We start from the raw sequence: 24771 nt of genomic DNA on the forward strand, positions 1-24771 counted from the left end.
CGCAAGCGCGTGCGCTTTTGAACGACACGGCCTCCCACAATCAAATGATTTGATTTGATGTGCGACAACACTCTAGACAGCAGGGAGAAATAAAATGTGAGCGAGAGTCCCACAGGCACCCTTCCTTCCGAGATACCGCCTCGGAAGGCCGATAATCGCCAGGCGCGTTGTCTCGCTGCTGTTTAAACAGAACAGGGACACAGAACAAAAGCACACGTTTTTTCAGAATCAGCTTTATAGGCCAAGTATGTTACAAGACGCGCACGGAATTTGTCTGTGGCAGCTGGAGCCGCTACTATGAAAAAATATACATTTATACATACACATATATACATTTAGTATGGGGAGTCCTTAAGCAAGGAAAGTGTACCACTAGCGTTGTGTGAATGATGCAGAGTCCTCAAGCAATTTAAAGTGACGATTGTGCAAATGGTGCGGCGAGTTCTCGAACACATACAGTAAGTGGTCAGTAGTACTCAACAACAGTATGCAAATAGTGCAGCGTTATCAGCGTGACTTTTACAAGTCGTGTGTAGTGCAAAAAAAGTTTTGCTTTTACACTCATGCTGACATTTTCAACTCGCACACAAGACGAGACGTGTTTGTGCGTCCTGGACCGGCGAGTTTTTGCGCGACGCAGCGCAATAAGCGATGCCCGGCGCCACATTACTGCTTGACCTTATTAACGCTTTGGTGAATGAATGGCAGCAAATCCCTGCAGCCAGGTTGTTATGGCAACCCAAGGTGCCCTCGTGCTTTTGAGTGCATGTTTATATATTTTGGTTGCACGGTCTCGTTGATGGAGCGGACATGCTATGTAATGGCTCAGATAATGGCGGCGATGAAGATGAGGAATTCGATATTAAAATAGCAGAGAGAGAGCGACAGCGGGCGACGGTGACGGGGAGCTCCTCCAGCTAATGTTCATCTCAGCTTAAGTGTGTTGATGGTTGCTAGGAGACGAGGAAGCGGGGGCGGTTTCGGCCTGTCCGTTCTCGTCCTTCCTGTTCGGATGCCCGAGGGTTAGTCTCCTTGCTTATTAGCATTACCGTGCCCGGCTGACCACCTCCCGACAACTCCAATCCCTCCTCCGTAAATCCTATATTGGTCACGAGTGTGAGTTATTGACTCACTCGAGATGCTGAATACGTCGTTACTGCTAAAGTCACAAACGTCGTGAAGCGGCGGGAGGGGCCGAGCAGAGGCAGATGAAAATTAATGCAACGAATTTTACAGACGAGAGCACTGACCCCCGTCAAGGCCAAACATATATGTCCTGTAGGGAGCAGTACGTTCTACTATCTATCTATCTATCTAACTATCTATCTATCTATCTATCTATCTATCTATCTATCTATCTATCTATCTATCTATCTATCTATCCATCTAGCCATCCATCCATCTATCCATCCATCCATCCACCCATCCACCCATCCACCCATCCACCCACCCACCGTATCTTGCTACCTACCTAGTTTCAGCATCAGAAATGTGCGTGTAAATGAAAATCTTGTCCATTGGTGTCAATGTGAGTGGCTATGTCCAGGCTTTACATTGCTTCTTGTCTTAGTTCAACTGGGATACGCTCAGTTTGCCGCTTGAGCTTAGTGTATGTGTAGGATGATATGCATAAAATTTTTTTTTTTTTAAATCAACAATCCATAATAAGGCAGCATTGTTTAAGAACACCAAATGTGCAACCAAGGGACTTTTTTGTGATTGTTTTTTTTTTCTCTCTCTCTCATGCGCAGGAACGCCACTTACTGCATGAAGGTGTCCATGTCGTTAACGGTGGCAGAGAACGACACCAACATGTGCTACAACTCCAACATGCGGCGGATGGAGAAGGCCGAGCTCAGCAAGAGCAAAGACATTCTGTGCCCCGACATCGACGACTACGTTGAGCCTGGCAAAGAGCCAGACATTACCTGGTACAAGGTGAGTGAGGTTGACATTTAAAGAGGACACATAATGGAAACTTGACTTTTTAATGGTTTGCATACAAACAGTCTCTGTGGTGCTTTCTGATAAGCAGTAAATACTACTTATGGTCACGAGCTGTGGGTCGTGACCGAACGAACGACATCCCGGAGACAAGCGGCCGAAATGAGTTTCCTCCGCAGGGTGTCCGGGCTCTCCCTTAGAGATAGGGTGAGAAGCTCGGTCATCCGGGACGGGCTCAGAGTAGAGCCGCTGCTCCTCCACATCGAGAGGAGCCAGACGAGGTGGCTGGGGAATCTGATTCTCCCGGACGCCTCCCCGGTGAGGTGTTCAGGGCACGTCCCACCGGGAGGAGACCCCGGGGACGACCCAGGACACGCCGGAGAGACTACGTCCTTCGGCTGGCCCGGGAACACCTCGGGATCTCCCCGGAAGAGCTGGATGAGGTGGCTGGGGAGAGGGAAGTCTGGGCGTCCTTGCTAAAGCTACTGCCCCCGCGACCCGACCTCGGATAAGCGGTAGAAAATGGATGGATGGAGTACATACTACATGTACAGTATACAAACCGGGCCGTGGGAGCATATTTCTAAATTGCTGACAATTCCTTGATTGTCTTCACGGGCGCTCGTTGTTTATGCTCCGCTCCCGTGAGTAGAAGCCAACGGTCAGGCTCCGCCCCCTGGTCATCTTGATATACTGTAACAAAAGCCAGACTTGCTGATCGGCTCAGCACAATAAGGGTTGCGGTATACAGTGGCTCACTTGCCTGAGACGGAGAACCTGGGCTACTTTCAGAGAGACAATAAATAGGGTATGTAAAGTTTCCTATAATTCTTGATCCTTGGGGTATTTTGTTCTTAACACACTTGGGAACTTTTCTAAATTGTCGAAAATATGCTTAATATGCTTACTTTAAGGCCAATCCAGCGCTGGTGTGTTTTTGGGAGGAGCAATCAGGAGGGTTCTCAAAGATGAATCGCTTTGGCTTCGTCTAATTTGTCTTTAACAATGTGTTCGAAAATGACTTTCCAGATCAGTTAAGCAGATTATGAATGGAAGCAAATCATCGTGATGTATCACGGCGCACTTTGAAGGCAGTAAACGAGGGAAAGAACACAAAAGGTGGGTGTCCTACAAAGGTGGTTGTAAGCCCGTGGTTCCTCATCTCAGGATGCGCCTGCTCACTTCTTTCCCCGAGTCCTCGCCTCTGCCGGGTCCGGACAGCGTAGAACACCCCGGTGAAGGGTTCAGGCCAGACTAAGGATCAGCAGGCAGATCAGCAGTAGATTAGCCGGACAGCAGCGACCTCTAGGTTTTTCCAGAATTCAATTACGTTCCAGGTAATGACAGTGAGCGCGGGAAAGTGGAGTTATTTGGACCACTGCGGGGCCACCGTGATTGAATTCTAAGAATGCCGGGAGCAACGGAGAAATGGAATCCACGGAGCCATCCGCGTCGCGGCCCGAGCGCAGAAGATCTTGTCTCGGAGTCGCCCGTTGATGTATACACATGTGCAGGCTAAGCACAGAAATAGCATACACTCTCCTTTGGCACTATTATTAGTTGAGTCCAATAAACGTGAATGTACATGGCGGCCCCTCCTGCAAACTCAAATTACCTGGAAGTGCCACCCAAGATTGAGCACACTGGCAGAATGTTTTTAATGCTAAACTGCGTTAGCGTAGCTTAACGATAGACGTCCAACCTGAAAATACGGTACGAGCAGAACTGCAGAAATTCTTCACACAGTTTATGAGGAAAAAAGTACACTTATTACAATGGTATCACTTCCACATTTCTTTATGATATACAGTAATTCCCCGCATATTCGTGGTTGGCTATTTACAAATTCACCTATTTTTGTTTTTTTTCTCTGGAACTTATCGCCAGCAGTATGCAAAAAAAAAAATGCACCCATTCAACCTATTTTGTGCTCTTTCTGAAAACAAAAAAATAAAAAATAAAAATGAAAAAACATAAGCTGCCACAAGAAGCAGCCGAATCCTGTCGAAATAGGAAAGTAGTTCAGTTTGGTGTCAAGGAAGTATGTTGAAGTGACATAGCTCAACTAGCAGACAAGCTAGCGGCTCTGTAATGAGCCATTTATTTTCGTAAGATGAGTTTGAAGCGATTTGGGGATCATAATGTGGCATATTTAAGCTTTAAACTATGAGTATCGAAATGTTCTTGCTATTCGCAGGAGGGCTCGTCCCTATCCCCCGTGAATGACGATAATACAATTTTCCATTTTAAATGTACCGTATTTCCACAAATCTTCTGCAGATCTGCGGCCTTTATTTGTACGTGCTTTGGGAATAATATTAAAAAAAGTGTGACTTTAGTTTGAACAATGTGATGATGAACCAGATTCTCCTGCGTTTTCCAGGAATGTCATCCAAGGCAGTGGCGTGCCAGCGTCATCCAGAAGAGAGACATTCTCTCCTTCAAGGAGGTGACGGAGGACGACATCGGAAATTACACCTGCGAGGTCCAGTTTGGCGGCTTTGTGGTCAGGAGAACGACGGAACTGGCCGTCACCGGTAAGAGGTAGAGGCAGAGTGGCGAAAGGCGCGTCACGAGTGGGCGGGGGGGGGGTCTCGGGGAAGCGATGCTGGATGAATACGCGTCGGTTGTTTGGACTGGAGGGCTATTTGAGGCAATGAATTGATGGCAAACACACAACATGCGCGCCGCTGAGCGCCGCTGCAACATCCCGCTGTTGCGCTAATTGCTACGGGAGGCTGGGGCCGGCCCGCCGCAATTTTTTTATTTTTTCTGATTCTTCTTCCACCTCAGCACTTTCCATTCGGTCTATTGGCGGTGAACTATTGTATTTACCTTACTAAGTTAAACACACGCACATTCGGAGAGCTCCAAGGGCAAAGGCCGAGGTCGCATTCATCATCCGCTCTTCGTTCTTGGTCAACGACTTTGAGGCTAAATCTGCGTCTCCTTTTTTTTCTTGACAACCTGCTTAAATATTCAAGATATGTTTGTTAGTATTTTTTTATGCTCGTGACTTTTATTCAATATGTCATTAAGTGCCATATACATATGTGCAGGTACATCTCAATAAAATGGACCACGGTAGAAAAGTCCATTTATATCAGTACTCATACATTATTATAGATTGTAGATTAATGACATACTTGGGAAAATATTTTTCAGAGTGCGAACTACTGCCTCATTTCTGCACAAAGAAATCATTTTTGTTGTTTCTTGATTATTTGTTACATAATATCCTCGTGTCTAGCAGTGGTGGTTCAGCAGTTAGTGGGGGCCAACAAGGGCCAGTGGCCGCCTAACACTGTACTTATAAGAATAATAATGGAAAAAAAGAATAATAATCCATCCATCCGTTTTATGTCCGCCCATCCTCACTAGGGTCTGCTAGAGCTGAAGCCTAACACAGCTATAAAAAATAAATAAATAAATGAATAATAAGCACACACAAACATAGCAAGTAATGTAAAGCCAAATTGACAAATGAAAATTGATTTATTTTTTTTTTTTCCCCCCGGACATGGATATTCCGCCATCGTTCAGCAAAGCTCCTGAAGCCTAAGGTAACAGGTCAGCCAGCGCAAGGCAATGAGTGTGCCTGCGAGTGCACTGCAAATAATGAATACCTTCTTGGTCACGCCGTCTGTCTCTGATTGGTTGTTTTTCCTTGGGCGCGGTGGGTTTTAGAGAAATCAAATTAGAGGCACCAGATGGAGCCAGAGGGCTGTTTTTGTTTGTTTGTTTGTTTGTTTTGTTTTTGTATTGTTTTATTTTTCCACAGATCGTTTTGATTATATACTGCTGCCAGGTTTGTTTTTTTTGTTTGTTTTTTTTCCCCCACTTGCAAACCCCCTTTCGTTCTACCTCTCATTCACATGTTTTCTCTTTGCTATTGCTGATATTCTAAAGCAAAAACAAAAAGAGAACCACTTGTGGAGGCATCTTTGCCCAGGGAATTTGTACCAAATTGTTCGAGTTTTGGGGCACTTGACTGCTGGTCCCATTTGGACATACTTGGCAAATAAAGACGATTCCGATTCTGATTTTAAGGATGAAGAATGCCGCGTTAGCGTAACCAAGCCAGTTCTATGTTGGTTGTATGTTTAATGCACAGGTCTTGTTTCCCTGAGGGCCTTGAGTTAGCCTGACCTCCACATTCAACAATGATCGCCATCATAAAATATTTATTCAGCTAGAAATATACTCCGTCTTTCAACTTAATGATAGCGTAAGAGACCATCTAAGGAGGTCAGCAAACGATTAAGACTTTTTCTTTTCATCTGTCCCGTTTTGTTGAATTTTGGAGAAAATCATCCAAAGGTTAAACCCTGTATTTCCTTCAACTCTGGTAGAATATAAGAATAGGAAATATGCATCTGTTTTCCCCTGGCCCCTTTATCCTATTAAAAGCAACAAATTAGCCAGAACCCAGCCATTGAAATAAACCGCCCGTTGGTTTTTAATATCCTATCCCCTTGTTTCATGGCATCCAAGCCTGCCTGCCCATATGCACACCTAGAAGCGCACGAGATAAGTAATAAGTCATCAAATTAGGGGAGGTAATTACATGTGACACCCTTGTGCTTGAATGCAGCAGCAGGTTGACGTGAGGATCCCATTATTGCTTCTTTTCGCACCGCGCAAAAAAACAATTACCATTGAAGTACGCGTTACTGACGCAAGCCGAGTTTTTTTTTATTAACTATTTACCATGTCGAAAAACATTTGTCGTGTCATGTCTTTGTTTGTTTTTATTCTTCATTACTTAAATACCAGGTGGAACATCTGCGACCAATCACATTGGATTGGGATTTTCAGACTATTTTTCCCCACAGAAAATATTGGAAATACTGCAATTAATCCTTTCCATACTCACACATCATAATTGCTGCAAGTGCTGTTTTTAACTCGCACACAAGTGGGAAAATAGGTTTTTAAGGGAAAGGGGGAAAACTCAACAAAATGATGCATACCTATTGTTGGGCAATGATAAAAAACATAAAACAAATATCTAATATTCTCAAGCACACGTACTTGTTTCTTTCGTTGACTCTTACATCATTCAATGTCCTATCAAATGGCCGTGCGGTTATGCACATTTCATCGCATCCGGTTTAAAACCAACCTTGCCCGAACATAAAATTCCAAACCGCGTCAGAGGAGCGAGAGCTCATCCTTCCAATAGGCCGAGAGGACCGAGTAGGTCGTTAAGTTGAACTGATCTCAAATGCGGAGCTGCGGACGCTCGTCTTCGCCTTTAGCCTTTGCCTCAGCGCGACGGCGATACGTTCTACTTCCGCCGCGTGACGCCCCCCCCCCCACCCGCATTAGGAGCAATAGCGCAGCCATCATCTGAGCCGAGGTCAACCTTGTAATAGAGGTTAACTACGGGCATAAACGCGGACTCCTTCAGATCAGGCAGATCCACAAGACCCTTAATCAAACGCCCGTGCTCCTCGGGTTAATGGAAATGTAAACGAACCGCGTTGTCTCATCTTACGCCTTTTGATCGCACTTTGAGGTCTGTGCTCAAGGACTTCTTTAATCGCACCATGGACACTAGAATGTCCTGACGGAAACAGACCAACATATTCTGGAAAGTAATGCCTAAAAAGGAAAAACGATGGCGGGTAAACGCAGCGTCTGTTAGTCAGTCAAGAGCTCAGATAAATGAGGATCGAAAGACGGCATGTCCAAACGTTTTCTGCACGGAGAAAAACGGAAGGAGGAGGAGCCGAGTCACTTTATGAAGGGAACCTGCGAAAAGCAATCCAGTTCAACGTAGGTCGACGTAGCTTCATCAGTGCCTTTGTCGTTTTTGAACATTTTCGGAAAACACGAAAAACCAAAACAAATTCAACAAATAAGAAGAGTCCAGCAGACTCACGTTGGTATATTTTATTGCCATCGTGACACGAGGCACAAAATGACAAAGGCAATGATGCTATGCTATGTTATGCCGAGTAAATGTATTAAAATATATCTCAGCTTGGTGTTATCAGGCTAAGCAAATCATCATAATAATATAATATCAAAATGATTTGTATTTATCGATCTAGTTTTTATTTGTTAAGCACCATTTTATTTTTTTTCATTTTTCTCTGAATTTCTTGAAAGGTAGTGTGAACGTTTGTAATATTCACCTTTATAAATTTGGATGAACAGTATTGTCCTCTAACACTCAAATAGTTGACCCTTCTGGAAAACAAAATGTGTGTGACAAATTGGATATTTTTTTTGTTTTTTATTTTTTACAAAAAAAAATGTTTACATAAAAAAATAAATCAATAAAAGTACAAAATGTTATATCTTGTAACATTCCCCCCAAATAATTTTCATTTTAAAATAGTGTGAAATCTTTCAAGCTTTTGACCGTTCCCCTTAACTTCTGCTGCGGGCCATGTTTAATTCTATTTTTACAATATGCAGGGGGCCAATAAAAAGCAGGCAGTGGGCCACAAATGGCCCCCAGGCCGGACTCTGGGCACTACTGTATTAACAGATTACGGTTACACTTTTAGAGAAAAGCGAACATGACTCGACGAGCAAATACAGATGACGTGATCGGAAACTATCGGGCGAATTATTCGTTTGAGGGTTGCGGTTCTCCTCGGGTGCATTCCTCCACAGCGTCGCTAATTGCGCCATCCTGCTCACGGCGCATATAAACCCGCATTGGGATGATGTATGCGGCTCCCCCTGCATCGAGTTGGGATGAAAATATTATAGAGGGCGAGCGAGCGAGGGATAAAGAGAACAAGTGACTGATAGCCCAAAAGTAGAGGAGCGATAGAAAGCGAGGGGGAAAAAGATAAATAGAGCGCATGGCGCTCCTGTATCTTATCGGTATTCCTCGCCGGTGTTTCCCGGCAGAAAGCGTGTGTTCGAGACTATAAACACACTATTATCCTAGTGTTTATCACAGCGCACATTATCGTTTGCGTCCGTCGGACTTACTGTAATGGAGTCGTTTGGTTTGATGGATGCCTCGGGCGGCCCTTTCTATCTGAGAGAGCCCCCTTTCCTGGCTGCCCCATACCCTCCACCTCCACTCCATTCTGCTTTTCTCTGCATTCACTCGCGGCACAAATACCTGCGCACGCCGCACGGCCTTCGCCGCGGGCTGCGAAAGCGGTGATTGAGGTTGCGGCCGATGTAAATGTAGCGTTAGGCGAGGCGCGGGGCAAGACGAAATTGAGAAGAAGATCGTCTGCCTTTCATGGTTAGGGATGCGATTTGGGAATGTGTACGTATATAAACACTGTGAGAGAGAACAACACGTGCCGGCTGAAGGTGGTCTATTTGATTGCATTTAGGCCAGCCACAACATACACAATAACAACCTCATCGAAAAGTCGAGATTCTTAAAAGCAGACACAAAATGACATAGGCTTTGTGTTGAACTATAAAATTAACTAACAAACGAAGAAATTAAATAGGCTTTGTGATGAACAATAAAATTACTCATCAAGATATTCAAATGCATAAAGATCGTTTTGTATAACCGATTTCACAAAGCCTCACAAATGTTCCAAGAACATCTTACTTATTGTCATTTTTTTTTTTTTTTTGCCATGTCTTAATATGCTTTCCAGTTGGTGTATTATTATTATTATTATTATTGAATTTCCTCCAAAATGCACGCTGCACACACATGTTCAACACACAAAATTTTCATTTTGCACCGAGGGAAAAAAAAGGGAAAAAAAGGAAACCACTAAACTAATATTAAAGTGAAACTGAACTAAATTGAAAAACGTTTTTCAACTTTTCTTCGTTTATGTTGTCACTTTTACACCACTGCAACACAAGATAAGCTTATGGTCGTGTTTAAATATGAGTTTGTAAGAATAAAACGGTTGAGTGTAAAAGTCGATTTCTGAAGTCTATTTGGAAAGGAGCTGCTATTCTTTATCGGTGCGTGGACTTTGCTTGTCACGACTCGATCGTGTCGCCCGCACACGGGCGGCATTCGGTACTCTCTGGGATTTTCACTTAACCTCGGAGATCAACAACAGTCACGTAGCAGCACGGACTTGAGCACCGTGGATCAGTCCATCTTCAAGCTCTTAGATGGGACGATAAAAAAAAAAAAACTAAGAACGGAAACGAGGGAGACGGGGCAGCGTCAGACTACGACTGGAGCGGCTGGGGCTCCGCCGGATACCGCCGCCAGGCTCCTCTGCAATGCCCAGTCCCTACGGAATAAGATGGACAAGATCCAAGCTGGGTTCGCTCATCTGGAGAAGTTCAAAGAAGCCAGTGTCCCTGTCTTTCACTCAAACATGGCTCGCTCCTAAAGATAGCCACACCGGACTAACTCTCACCGGGTTTGGAGTACTGGCGAGGCTCGACGGGGACTCCGGCGTCACTGGGAAATGCCAAGAGGGAGGAGTCTGCCTCTGCGTCAATCAACAGTCGTGGAACACATCACTGTCACGGAGACTGTGTGGACCGCAAACGTTGAGCTGCTGTCAGCGTCCCTGCACGCTTTTCTAAATCTCTCGGGAATTCCTCAGGATATTGCTTACGGTCTTATGCATTCACCCCAAAGCCGACCAAAATACGCTGTAACAGTCATTAAAAAAAATAATACACTTAAGCTCCAGTCACTCTCCCCTCATGTTCCATGTTTCGTTCTTGATTATGTCAGTCTTTGTACTATTAATACATTTAGTGTGAAAAACCTTCACCAGTACATCTCTAGCACCACCAGACTGACTACTCTAAATACTGACCTTTGTTATGTAAAGGTGCTTGTAAATACTCAGGCTCGTCCCCCTCGGTACTCCGGATCGTAGCATTATTCAAGCTCCAAACCTCTCTTGAAGGAAGGAAAAGTAGCCACCAGAGAGGTGGAAATGCGGATCGAGAGTGCTGTTGGGGACTTAATGGGAGCCCTTGAGTGCACAGAATGCCGTGTTTTTAAAGATGCCTCCGACCTGGATGCGATGACGGATGTTATGTCATCTTTCATGAAAAAAAACTCATCATCATCATCGTTCCCATCAACAGGTCAAGGAGTTTCCAAACAACAAGCCTTAGATAAGCATAGCAATACATAACGCGCTGCATAGGAAACGCAACGCGTTCCTCCTGAAAAAGACAAGCGGGAACATGATTTTACCGCGCAACACAATGTTTTCTTTGAGACGTTGAGCAGCAGTTTTACCACCACTCAAACGTCTCCCATCAGTTATGGAAATTGAAAGTTATTAAACTGGTATAAAAAAATTTTTTTTTTAAAAGTCCAGCGCTAGCTTAACCCAATGCGGTTTGCATACAGGCCAAGAAGTGGTGTGCATGACGCTAGCAGCGCTCTCTTCAATTGGCCCAACCGATTGAACGCAATGCAAGGCTTTAATTTGTGGACTCATCAACTTTGAACACACATTTTACCCAACAAACTTTTTAGCAAGGGCTAAGCCGTGAATGCGGATCCCTAGGAGCAGACTCAGATGAAGTTCAAAAGTGGATTTATAAACCAAAGGCACATAGAATGTTAGAACAACATAAAGTGCTCGCGCCAAGCGAGGAGGGAAAAGGGGCGAGCGAACAAAAGGCGACGCCGCAAAAGGTCGGTAGTAGGAAGCGAATAAAAAAATAAGCTAGGTGATCGAAGCCACAGCGCAAAAGTCGGTGCCACTAAAAAAAGTTCTAAAGGTCAAACACTAGTACGAAAGAAAGATCACTGTTTTCTTACAGTTAGTGGAGTCGACGGGAACGGAAAACAGTAAGCACACCGAGAGCACGAGGATGAATAACTACACGGCGAGGCACGGAACACGACCCAAAACTCTATCGGGCATACGGAGGTGAGCCAATGAATAGTCCGACGCTGCCTGCCGTCACGGCTGCCCCTAAAAAGCAGCTGATTGCCGATTGGCCCACCAATGGCCACCCAGGCACTGAAAAAACAGAAGCATGACAAAACTATTGTCACATTTGAATCTTAATGATTTTTTTTTTTTTTTTTCTTGTAACTTTTCGGCCACAGGCGGTCAGAGCAAATGGCGGCCTTTCCCAAAACAAAACCGTCTTCCCTCAAGTGTACGTTCTTTGCGCCAATGATTGCAGGAGCCGCCATAAAGACAGGCAGGCAGCCCCTAAAGTCCCGGGACACGGTCCTAAGTCTTCTCCAGGAAGTCGAGGTCGACCATGGACTAGCTCTGACTGACTTTGTAAATTGGTGTGGCAACCAATTTGGTAAGTTAAAAAGTCCTAAAAGCTAAAGACGCAGTGTGTCTGTTGACTTCAAGAGGTGAAGTACTTCTCCCCCCAATCAATTTGGATGTTTTATGAAGTCTTTTATTGACTCAATTTGTACTTTGTGTATTGTCTTGCGGTACGGCAGCTTAACAGTGCAAAACAAAAAATCAGCAACAAAAATGACTCTGACCCTCAGGCCATGTTCAATATTGTTAGAGTGGAACCGCATTTATGCCATGATGATCGGTTGACTTCCAAGTTACGCTAGTTTTTAAACCAATATACCGTTGGAAATCATTTAGAGGGAATTCATTTGTTGCAAGCTCAAACTGTCGGCGTCATGAAACCTTTATTCCGAAGTTGCACAACAGACACAGTAAATATGCGCTTTCTTTCTTTCTTTCTTTCTTTCTTTCTTTCTTTCTTTCTTTCTTTCTTTCTTTCTTTCTTTCTTTTTTGTTCGTTTCACGTGAGACATTAGCCATTGGACTTTCAACTCCATGATATTTAGGTTAGCATCTGCTCGGTAAAATGAAGTCGCGTCATATCGACCTTAAATTAATCACGCTTATAATGACTTCACAAAGCTTTTCCTGTGCCGTAATAGCTTCCGTTTCTGGCTCAGTGCTTATCATCGTATCCTTTTGTCTTTGCCCTCGCTGGTACCGTTCTGTGGTTATATTGCTCACTGAACTGAAGTCTCACGAGATTTGCTGATATTTGAATTCAGGGTGGCGTTTGTGTGCGTGTGTGTGTGTGTGTGTGTGTGTGTGTGTGTGTGGAGGTGACCCGGGACATTTTCTCATCACCGTAAAAGGCTTCCTTTCGCTACCGGGTCACCTTAGGAAGTGTGATCACTTGGTATGACCTTATAAAACATTACAGACTGTGTGCATGTGCTTGAATATCGCTTTGACTAAGGTAGTGAAGGGAAAGCTTATACTTGCTGGAACCCACGTGGCTGATCCACGGGCCGATGGATGGTCTGGGTTAGCGCTGATATGAGAGCAGCGGGCAAGATAAGCGGCGTGGCGTGAGAGAAGCCAGATGGGTTTGCTGTCGAGTGAAAGCTTTTGCAACGGCGTCTACATGACGTGTGAACGCAAGGTCAAACGTCGCACCTGAGGTACCTTAAGTGCCATTGAATCTGAGCTTCTCCCCACGTATGCGCGCCAAGCGCAAGCGCACTGTGAACACATTCGCTGGGAGCGATTGAACTCACACCTAGCAAATTTGTGTGAGATGTTTGCATTGGTGCGCTTGACCTGTCGTCCAAGACTTTGCACTTCAAACTGAAAGCGAGCTACTTGAGAAGAGAGCAAAATGGCTTGTGAATGTGGTCAACATAAGAGAAAAAAAAAAATGAGGGTCATTTGCCAGAATTTCTACTAAATTATACGATCAACAGCCACTTGATTGTGTGTGTCAGGCAATGAAACACTGAAATAACACGACATCGCATGAACGCATCACGGTTCCCGCTATACCACGATTTCCTTAACGATCGTTTTTTTTTTTTTAATGGGTTTTTACAGTCTATTTTGTTCCTATAATGCCCGCGGATGTGGGAAAGGCGAGCCGCAGGCGCCGATGCGCTTTTCAGCTTTTTCTTTTTTACTGAACAAACGCAATGAACACACTCAAGCAGGAGCTGCATGCAGATGTGGAAAAGAATTGCATTTACATCATTTCCTCGTGTTCCACTCCACATGACGCACCTGTGACAGGATTTACTGAATTATTGAAAATATTTACATTATGTGGCAAGTGGGTTCACACACTTGAATACTCTTTGATTCCAGCCAGCATCGGCGTTAATCATCAAAAGTGTAATATTACGACAGCTCATTCGTTCAGGTCAACTTTGCCCCCCCAAGCCAATCTTCGTGTGTGTGCTTGTCCTCCCCGCCTCCTTCTCTTAAGTGTTCTCCGACTCACTCCATCACCATTCTGCGGCTGTCCTCCTCGGCTCTGAGCTCACATTGTTTTAATTCAATTAAAAGTGACATCAATCTGAATGTGACGAATGAAATTTACATCCCCCGCAATTAATCTTGGCTGACCTATCCCGCTCCGCCCACACAGCCACCCTCCATCCCCGCTGATTATCATTATCTAGCTCTATAGAGCCGCTACTGGAGCATGAGCGAAAAAATTAACATCACGATTCTGTCTTTTGAAGTTTTATTGTCCCCCACCTCTTTTTTTTTTTTTAAGTGTGTGTGCACGGCAATTAAAACTCTTTTTTTTCCTCAATGCAGAGACTGCACGTGAACGCTCTGTGGGACATTTCCCACTTGGCCCGAAGGTCGTTTTGGGCACCGTAACACCACAAGCGGGAACGGCTGGAATCACACATTAGGCGTGACGCTCGTGCTCTCGGGCCTGAGATTACATTTGAGATGTTTGTGTGATAAATATGCACATCGCAGTCATGCGCTCGCCTGTCGCAATGGAAGGTCATGGCCCTAGGAAGTGTGTCCTATATGGAACAACATGCAGAATGTCAGCAACATGATTATAACTGTAAGGAAGGGGTCATTTCAAATGTGATTTATGACCAAAAGATGAATTAAATTACACATGTCAACTTGAAAGAGATGCATTGTACAGTACATAACAGCGATATGGACTGGAGTCACTGTTTGGATGGCTTGCGACTTGAAAAAAACTAGAAAACTAAGACGTGACTTGGACTTGACGCGAGATTTGATTGGAAAAGCCAAAGCTATCCCATTCCGGATGTGCCACATGCAGGATATATTTTGGTTAACCATATCAAAATCCCGTCCTGGTGATGATGTTCAGGACAATTTGGATGCTTTGAGTGCTGAGCTGCCTTTCCCGCTCCCCCAAAACTGTATTATGCGTCTTTCTGTTTTTTTTAATTCTATTTCCTGGCCGGTTGCTTTTTAGGCCCAGCAGTGGTAGGGAATGCGCTTCCTCCTATAATCCTTGAAAGTAGTATGGCTTTGTTTCACTGAACGTTTTCTCAGTCATGAAATGTAAATCATTCCCTCTGAGCTGACACCTTCTTGTAATGTCCTTAAAAAGCATTTTCCGTTCGTATACAATGTGGATTCTGCCAGATTTACTCCGCTGGGCCTGATACCGCAAGCTTGGACATAGTTTTTTGTATTCTTTTGGAGCAGGTGTGTGGCTGTCTGCAGCAGCTCGACATGAAAACACTCGAGACCAGCGTGTCCATTTTAAATGTTATCGGTGTTCATAACGTGCTCTGGCTTCCTACTCTGAAATAGGTTGTCTTGAAGGTCATATGCAAAAAGGCGTATAATCTCACGCCGCATCTGCTTCCTTTCACAAAACTCCTTAGGCCTTGTACACACCGGGGACCTTGTCACTATCGCTCTGCTCACAACACTAACACCATCAACCTCTGCTTCTGTTGGAGCGTCTCAATCCAATCCGGCGTCCCAAAGACTCGGAAAGTGGACTGTAATCAGCCGCTGTGCTTCCCAGCAGGGTGATCACCGTATTTGGTTGAGGCTCGCCTCGAAATGTGGGATCGCGTGACCTCTTCATGGTAGTTGCTGCATGGTCGATAACTGCATTCACAAGGCGCATTCTGTTCAGTGAACCTCCTCGGCTGAGCCTTTTTTTTTTTTTTTTTTTTTTTTTTCTTGCCTCTTCTCTTTAGACCTGCTAATTTGGAGCAGGTGTCTAATGCAGCAGAGGTTAACTAATTAGCTCCTGTTCATGACTCCAATTAGAGGGAATGAAGCAAGTACCTTTGAGGAGGTGCAAATATCGCAAGAAACCTTGAGAAAATGAGACGACCATCACATCTACTATTGTTTTTCCCAATGTTGTGATTTATAAAGGTTTTTGTTTTTTTTGTTTTTTTTAAATGTATTCCATTCTAATCTATCCTTTGTTATATTCTCAATGAAACTCTAGGGCAGTTCATTTGTTCAGGTGTGAAACCAATCAAATTGGGCGACGGAGGAACTGCTCCGACACTCGGTACGGTTCCACACGGATAGGTGAGAAAGCAATTCAACCTCCTTCCGATCTACTGACAAATGAGCAAACCGGGATTAACCCAAATCGGTGACGCGACGACGCAATACATGTCATGTAATTGACAAAAGTGCATACCAACATATGGGGACTGGAACCCCAATAAAGCAAACGCAGTTAACCAATGATTCCTCCCTACCTTTGCTACGGGCCAATTAAAAGCTCTGATACGATTGCGATGTGTCATTACATAAATGTGACATGCACGCATGACTAAAGTTGGAATGTTTTGAGAACGATGGGTGGATTCTTACAGGAATAAGTCCTGTTCCTTTTCCCAGAGCGAAAGGCGTAATCTGACAAGAATTGTTGTACTTTGTTCACGTGTTGAAGTACGACTTCCTTCCTTCGTGAAACTTTGACGTTAATATCGTATTGCTACGACTGTCTCGAGAAAATATGACTTTATATTTGTAAGATTCCAACTTATGTCTTTTGTCCTCTAAAGATTACGACTTTTCCCTCGAAAATAGACAGCTTTGTCATTTTTTGGGCCATTTAGAGGTACGCATGGTCGTTGTGTTTAATTGGTGTTGGCTATAAGAGGAGGAGGTTCTTGGAAAATGTTCTCCTCAATAAGGGCCCAAAATGTTTAGGAACCCCAGCTATAAATTGTCCATTGTGAGTGGATGTGAGTACGAATGCTTGTTTGAGCATATGTGCCTTGCGACAAGCCCGATAGAAAATGCACGGTGCCACACCGAATGGAACGGGACCAAGTTTACAAACCCATCAAGTGATGTCCACCAAATTGTCGGATGATCGAAATGCCGGTTTTTACAGGCGTTGTGCAAAGCGTGGAGGTCTGTAGTCCACAGAGTGCCGCTTACAGCGTAACCTTCATGTAGTTACAGTGCTTGTCGACGTGTCTTTCCTCCTCTTTTCAAATTCTCTAATGAAGTCAAAATACACGTGGGCCATTTTGACACAGAACAGGCTGCGGCCTTTGTGTCTCCGATCTGGCGACGCCGCTGTTAATTGGCCTCTTACAACGCCGCAGTCTTCCTCGCTCCTCGTCTTGTTCGCTCCCTGCGCCTGCCCTTTGTCTCGCAGGCGTCGCCTCGGCAGAGGAGGTGCGCTCACGGCGCCGTCGTAATCGAGCAGGCCGCCGTCCTCGTCCTCCTCCTCCTCGTGCTCCTCCTCAGCTGAAGTTCAAACAGCAGGCTGAAAGGACCATCTCATTCATGCGAGTCCTGAAGAACAAACAGCACTTTGGAAAGGCCCCAATATCAATTAAAATATATGAAGGTGCTCATGAACAGCCACAGAGGATAGAGTGTCGCAGGTTATGGGCAAAGTCTTTAACGGGCTAAATTAATTAAGGGCTACAATAGGAGCGCGTGAGTGCCTCTTTGCTCGTTGGTGCTCGCTTTTATTGGCGTGTCTCCAAATAGTATTTCCAGCAAGACTCGTCACCGCTGTGGTCAACTTTGAGACCGAGTTCGGATGCCACGAGGGCGATACCAACCAAATATGTACGGAAGTTGGGACCTTTGCTAACGCAGCAGTAAAGTCGGATTTAAAATTCAGATTATGTCACCGTCGTAGGATGGAAACTGCGTTGTAAACGGAGGATCCCCCTGTAGAGGACTTACCGGAATATGGAAGGTGTTAAAAATGTCATATGGGTGTTAAAAGTGTCCAACTGGCGGCCTGGCGGGTTTACAGTATAACGGTATTATCGGTCAAGTTTGCAGGTCTCTGAACGGGGTTCGCCTTGTGATGCTAAGCAAGGTAATATGAATGTCAACACAGCTTGGATTCACATTTGTATGTATGTGCAGCTTGTTTGTTTTGTACACCTGTGCATTCCTCGGTGTGCACCGCACTGTATTTGTGCATCCGTGCGTGCCAGGCAGGACAGCTGTAACAGCTGCAAAGGAAAGGGGGGCGGGGTGGGGCGGTGGGGGGCCATGGGCTCTGTTACACCTGTTCCTCCCCAAAGCCACGTTGTCACTTTGGACTCGCAGGTGCGTTTGTGTCCCGCCGCCGCTCTCGGCCAAGTGCACGCTTGTCTCCCTCTTGCTGGGGAGTTGTCTGCAAACAACTGCAGCACCGTGTCTCCGTTTGTAATATGCAGAGGCTGAGGAGGTGGATAAATGTCGCTTCTTGTCAACTTCTTCTTAAGCCGATTCTTAAAGATGACTGGTTGCCCGTGACAATAGCTGTTCTCCTATAGCTCATATACACGACAAGTCCAAAACATTAGGTACGCCTGCTTAATCTAATCCAAGAGCCGGTTGACATTTTCAGACATAGGAACCATCCCCCAAAACAAATAAATTGTCAGGTTTTTTTGTTTTTTTTCAGTGCGATTGTCATGGACGTTGATTATTAGCAAATGTTTGCTATTGGCAGTCTGGCCCGGTCCCTATCCCCCACTGCCACTGTAAATCCATTATATGGATATTGTCTTAAGTATTGTCTTAAGTGAGGGAACAATAGAAACAAAGAGGCGCAGTCATATCGAGCTGAGCTGGAGTTCACGTCCAAGAGTTAAAGTCGAGTCATAATGGAGGTGTCAAACCTGTTTTTGCCGCTTTTTTGTTAGCCACCTCTTTTTATTTCATTCCATCGCACCTCTCCTTCCCCTTTCTTGTTGAATCTTTTATTTCATTGTCTTTCCACGCTCTTCTCCTTTCTTTCACTCGCTTGCCGTTTTGCTCCCGCCGGCAGTCCCTGTGGTCGATCTTTAAATCTTGTTTCATTACCACAGAAAGCGGTATAGTCGGGTATTGCCGTCCTCTGCAGAATCCAAACAATCCTGCGCGGGTCTCCCGCCTGTGTAACGGCGCAGTTTTGAATCCTATTACCGTGCGAGCTGTCGGTACCTGCGGTGCGCCGGAGCAGGCTTTACGCTGATTACCTGCATCACAACCGATGCATTCCTGCTCACCTCGCTAGCCCGCAATATGGCTCTTGAGTCGGGGGCGCAAGGGAGGACTTCTCGTTGTAATTAAAAAAGAAAAAGAAAATCTAGCAGAGAATGCAGAGCAGTGAGTGAGGTTCAGTTAGGTTTTGTGGGTACACTCAACGGCCCCCTCGCGCCTTTGACATGATGTGGTCTTTATTATCTACTGATTACCATTGTCCAATCTAAAAGGAACTGCAGTGTATATAAATTAACTGTAGAAGAAGAAGAAGAATTTTATTGTCATGAACATGCATGCATGTACACAAAATTTGTTCTCTGCATTTAACCCATCACAATGAACACATACACGTTAGTGGAACACACTGTAGCAGGGGGCAGCTGAAGCGCCCGGGGAGCATTTCTGGGTATCAGTGTCTTGCTCAAGGACACCACAGCTGTGAGTCTGGAGGATGTGGGCGGATGGTCCAGTCGGGATCTTGAACCTAGATCGCCCACGGGGGCAGGCGATGATCTTAACCATTGGGCCACGGCTGCCCACTATGTATCCCACTAGGAAACAGTATCTTGTTTTGTTTTTTTTTCTCACACAAATTTCATCCGAGAGGAGACCAAGTGCAACAAGAAAACAGACCACTGAGACAAAGTGCAGACTGCGGAGTAGAAAAATGTAGCATCTAGAGCTTAGACTTAGCAACAGGAGGAGAAGAATTTTATCTAAGAGCAGACTAAAGGCAGCAAAATACGGACCGCTGCAGCAAAGTGGAGACTGTGGAGTATCAGTAGCGTCCAAAGCTAAGAAACGCTAACAGGGCGCGTTAGCCGTCTATCTTGAAATGTTACAATGACTAATCTTGATCTCCTTTTGTCAATGGTGTCGCGAGTAAAGCCACAATAGGCGCCATGCAGTGGTTAAGGGTCGTAACCCAGCTTTCGTCCACTTGTAAATTAGAATCCCGTGAGTGTACATAACATGACCGCTAGAATACATTGTGGTTGCGCAGTATATGACCGCACATCTCTTGTGTACTTGACTACCAGAGATGGGTACAGGGCATCGTTCTACTAGTTAGTTGCTGCTACGAAATGTATGCACACAAAACACAAAGCAAAGTATTCATGGCGTTCACTGTGAAACATGGTTAATTTTTAATGTTCTGGCCAAACCATCCATGATAAATAGGGTCTGGTCCCTTGAGTCGAATATATGTTTAACAATCAGCTAGGAGTCATGTGAGGATGCCTTTATTTCACATTTTGACGCAAAATCTAACAAGGCAGCTCTGCGAGAGGTGTTTAATTGTCTCTGGAAGTCATTCGACGCCAGGAAACAGATGCCGACGGAACAACAAGTAGCGTATGCTTGCATACATGGCGAAGTGCGCACAGTGCTCCGCGCACCTTCATCTGGTGACATCTGGGGGGTGTCGCTGTAGGAGAACCTGATCCATGATTAGCACCCAATTACCACTCCATTAGAGAATCTGCCTTACGAGGGTGCGGACAAACGGTCTTCCGGGGCTTTAGAATTCACGTCAGAGCGTTTACCGAACTTGTTTTACAATGACAACTCGCTGTGTCACTTACAACTCTGGCTTTTCTTCCCACGCATTGCTCGCGTGACAATTTCTAATAGACGAACGTTGACGAAGGTTTGGTGGCATTTAGCCACTCAAATAAAACGGGAGGGAATGCTTTTTCTTCTACACCAACAATGAACAGCTCATGCACCGAATTAGACAGAATATATTCGACCACGAGAGCTTCAAGTTGGGTTCGGGCGACGGCTCGCTCGCTGTCGCGTGATGCTATTTTAGAGAACAAGAGGATAAAGAGATAATCCTCTTGCTCGCTGTGCTTGCCGCTCGGACGGCCAGGTAACGATTGCATAACTTGGCCAAAAGGGGAAACCTATCGTCGTTCTGGGCCCACCGCAGCGGCAGGTTCTGCATGGTGGGAATGTATAATGTTTGTAAATAATCACGGACTTAGTCCTGTGTGATGGAATAATCCCCACTCGCCTTCCACCTTGATAGTGTGGGCAGTCAAAATGCTCAAACTTCTGCTCAAGCCTGTTTTTTGTTTTGTTTTGTTTTTCCCCCTTAACTGGTACTCCATCACGTACCAAAGCTGCACATTCAGAAATAGAAGACAAATCAAATCACTTGAGGTTACGTACCAATTTAATTCGACGCACTCATCTACTGCAGCAAGCGGCTCTGCGTCCTCCTCAAGCCAAAAACACGTCATTAGCGACTAGTCGACATTATGCGTTAAATGTCATTATGGAGTAATGAAGTCGACTAGTCTACTAGTCTCTACCACTCGGACCACTATGGGGTGTTAGTCTGCAACTTCACCATCAATTGCATGGATTTACTTTGTCCTCCGATATTTGAACTCCAATTGCAATATTTCCGTTTGATGTGCACTCAGACACATAAACCTTCTCTCAGATGAATTTAATTGTGGACTCTTACCACGTTGAAGTAAATGTTGTTTTTCACACCGTATTCCTCACATACTCTGCTCACAGAAACTCGGACTCCAACTTCATAATAAGTTCCAGTTAACATTGAATCCTAAATGATTCATAATTTTCTCTGTAACATCTCTGCATTCTCAAGCCCAGCGCTCAGTTTGCATACACCAGCGCAAACGCTCACACCTCTGCTTGGGTGACGTCTCTTTATTTCATTTGCATACCAAAATTCATTCTGCCAACCTTCTGTTCTTGCGCACCCAATCGTGGCAGCTAATGCGCGGAACAAATTTCTCCCCCTTCTGGTCTTCCTTTCTCACTCAGCCGTGTAGTACTTTTAAGTATGTTTAGGATGTGATTCACCTCCATCAAAGGCTCTCATGAGGAGTCACTTTGCATCGCTGGGCCATTATTATTTATTACTGTCAAACACTTGGCACTTCTCTTCCCAAGTCGAAATCTTTTAAGTTAACAGGTGGTGTATCTGGCCAAGGTTTGTAAAACTGATTCATTACATTTTGCACTTTGGGGTGAGGGACACATTTGTGAAAAAAAAACGTCCGATGCCGTGCACCATTTACTGCCGTTGTTGTGTGCATCTTCCATTAAGTGCCTCGCTTTTCCCATCGGGGAGAAAAAGTTCAAGTTCACACACACACACACAGACAATAAAGAGTTAATTGCTGCTGATTGTTCTAGTTGTTGCTTACCAAAACAGCAGCACTTACAGAAGCGGGTCTCTCAGAAGAATTCAAGTGTGGGATCTTACTGCATCCCATAAATGACTTCCCTGCACGGTATTAAAAAAGATTGTGCGTCATGTGGAGACGGTCTGCCTCGCTTGCAATTTATCTCCATCAGTGTCACAATGTTTGATAGATTCTTATGTACGATACTGAAAATGTATGTTTTTGTTCGGTAAAACTAGTTGGTATTGATAATGTTTTATTTCAATCACTAACCAAAACAGCAGCACCTACCACTAGAAATCTGTATTCGTTCGTGTTCCATTAGACTCTGACGTGAGGTCGCTCCACAATGTTGTGTGTGGCCATGTTTATGCTCCGACGCATCCTATTTGTTCCATTCGGCCTGCCTTGATTCTAGCATAGATAACGTTATAGTCCCTTTAATTTGGGGGTCACTTGATATAAATTGGTTGACAGTATACAAGTAATGTTGTTAAATATTATTCCCAAAATGTATTTGTCCAAAAGCTGCCATTAATACCAAACATATGGTTACCCGACTCTGCTATACGAGCAAGGGAATTTCTTCAAATGACCGACCCTAATCGATGTCAACTACTAAGATTGGACCTTGTTGACTATGTTTCGATGTTGCCTCCCAAAGTTGGATCAAGCAAAGATTTTCTCGTAACATGATGTTTTTTTGTAATTTCAAAATAAAATTGGATTTATTTTGAATAGCAGTTGCCCTGCACTGTACCTGTTGATATTATCGCAATTTCAGTGCACTATGAGTCTGAGACTATGAGTTTATTCCTGATTATTACATGATTTTGGCCTGGATGGCAAGTTTTCCTCCATTCACCTTCCTTTCCTTCGTGCTCGGCCACCTTTACTTAGCGCCACAGTCTTTACCACCATATCGGGGCCACTGAGGACACGCGGGAGAATGTGATAGATCCCGTCCAGATGGTTGCGAGCTCAGGCACAACAGCATGAGTCCTGTTAGCACTTCTCAACTCTGCAAACAGGCACATAACTGTTAACAGTGCGAACAATCAAGCCCCGCCAAGTGTTTATTTGATCCTCGCTGGCCTTCTAATACGTGCATCAGCTACAATAGTCACAAACAAATGGAGGAATTTAGATACATTCTCGCAGATATACCCAGTGGGTAACTGAGCGCAGAATCTTGAAGCAAATGATCTGATATTGTGATATTCACTAAAATTGGTCGATGACTGAATAGCTATGAATGAAAACGATGCACTGATAAAACCTGACGATGGCTGAGCCAAGAAGAACACGATACAACCTCTGTCGTCACGTGTGCGATAACCTGCGGCTTTGTGTGCGGCCATGTTTAGTTGACTTACAATTCCATTGTAACATGCTGCCAATTTTGCACATCTGTGTTGAGACACTACTATATGATTCGTGCACTCACTGTAGTAGTCTCGTCACTCATGCGACTGTTTGCATATCTGTTGTTGACCATTACTGACCACTCATGTGCTTAAGAACTATCTGCACCATTTGCACAATTGTCACTGTACCAGATGATCACACTATTTAGTCACTTCAAACTGCTCTAAATTGCTTGATGACTGCATCATTTGCACAATTGTCATTTTAATCAGCATTACCAAATTACTGGTAACCTTTCATTGCTCGATGACTCTCCGTGTGATTTTTTTTTGTGTGTTTTTATGTTCGAAGAATATATTTTGTCCTGTCTATTCCAACTACCGGAGACAAATTCCTTGTGTGTTTTTGACATACTTGGTAAATAAAGATGATTCTGAACTCAGTGTTGATTTTCAACACATCCCCCATGAAGTTACTATTTGCTTACTTGCCGACCAGTTTAACATGCCACCTTACACCAAACGCAGAAGTGCCGCCTGCCCAAAGTCCGTTGTCAATGTCCGACGAACAGTTTAGACGTCACACCGGAGTGTGGCTCTGCCATCTACAGTTCATATTTATCTGAATGTGGGATGACGGGTCGCTGTGTGAAAGCGCACGCAGTTGCGGCAGTATCCCGCAATCGCTGGGTTCTGTGTAAAAGGCAAAGACGCAAAGTGCGGTTTTGAGGTGGCGGATTTTTGGGGTCTCTGCTTAAATGAGGCTTTACCGACAACAGTCCGGCATATGCAGGAGTAAATAAACATGTTTACTGCAGACAGGGGTAGATGTTGATTGGGGTCAGACCTTCATTTGTAATTAAAACAAAATAAGAAAAGGCTTGAGTGGAGATACGGTATCTTGAGAAATGACAAATAAACTGCACGCATTTGTGGCAATATCCTGCCTTCGCTGGGTTCTGTGTAAAAGGAAAAGGTGGATAAATGCTGCTTTGAGGCTGCAATTTTGCAGCAAAAGACAATTTACTGACAAAATCCTGGCATATGCAGGAGTGTTGATTTCCTAAACTGCAGCTAAGTGGACATGCACAACATTGCGGAGTGACATGTGAGGGTCTCCCGCAGTGAATAACTCAACTGCAGCCGGGGGGAGGCGTGCATTGGGAG

The 24771-nt window shown here is 44.7% G+C and overlaps 1 protein-coding gene across 1 annotated transcript in view; it reads left to right on the forward strand.

Moving 5' to 3' along the window:
- The window catches only part of il1rapl1a (interleukin 1 receptor accessory protein-like 1a), a 188068-nt gene that overhangs the window by 98557 nt on the left and 64740 nt on the right, over positions 1-24771 (forward strand). The window contains exons 4-5 of the mRNA XM_061692438.1: positions 1752-1938; positions 4328-4481. Coding sequence (XP_061548422.1) covers positions 1752-1938; positions 4328-4481 — 341 coding nt within the window. The remainder of the gene's footprint in view (positions 1-1751; positions 1939-4327; positions 4482-24771) is intronic.

Source organism: Phycodurus eques, chromosome 12 (genome assembly GCF_024500275.1).
Source record: "Phycodurus eques isolate BA_2022a chromosome 12, UOR_Pequ_1.1, whole genome shotgun sequence".
Classification (NCBI taxonomy): domain Eukaryota; kingdom Metazoa; phylum Chordata; class Actinopteri; order Syngnathiformes; family Syngnathidae; genus Phycodurus; species Phycodurus eques.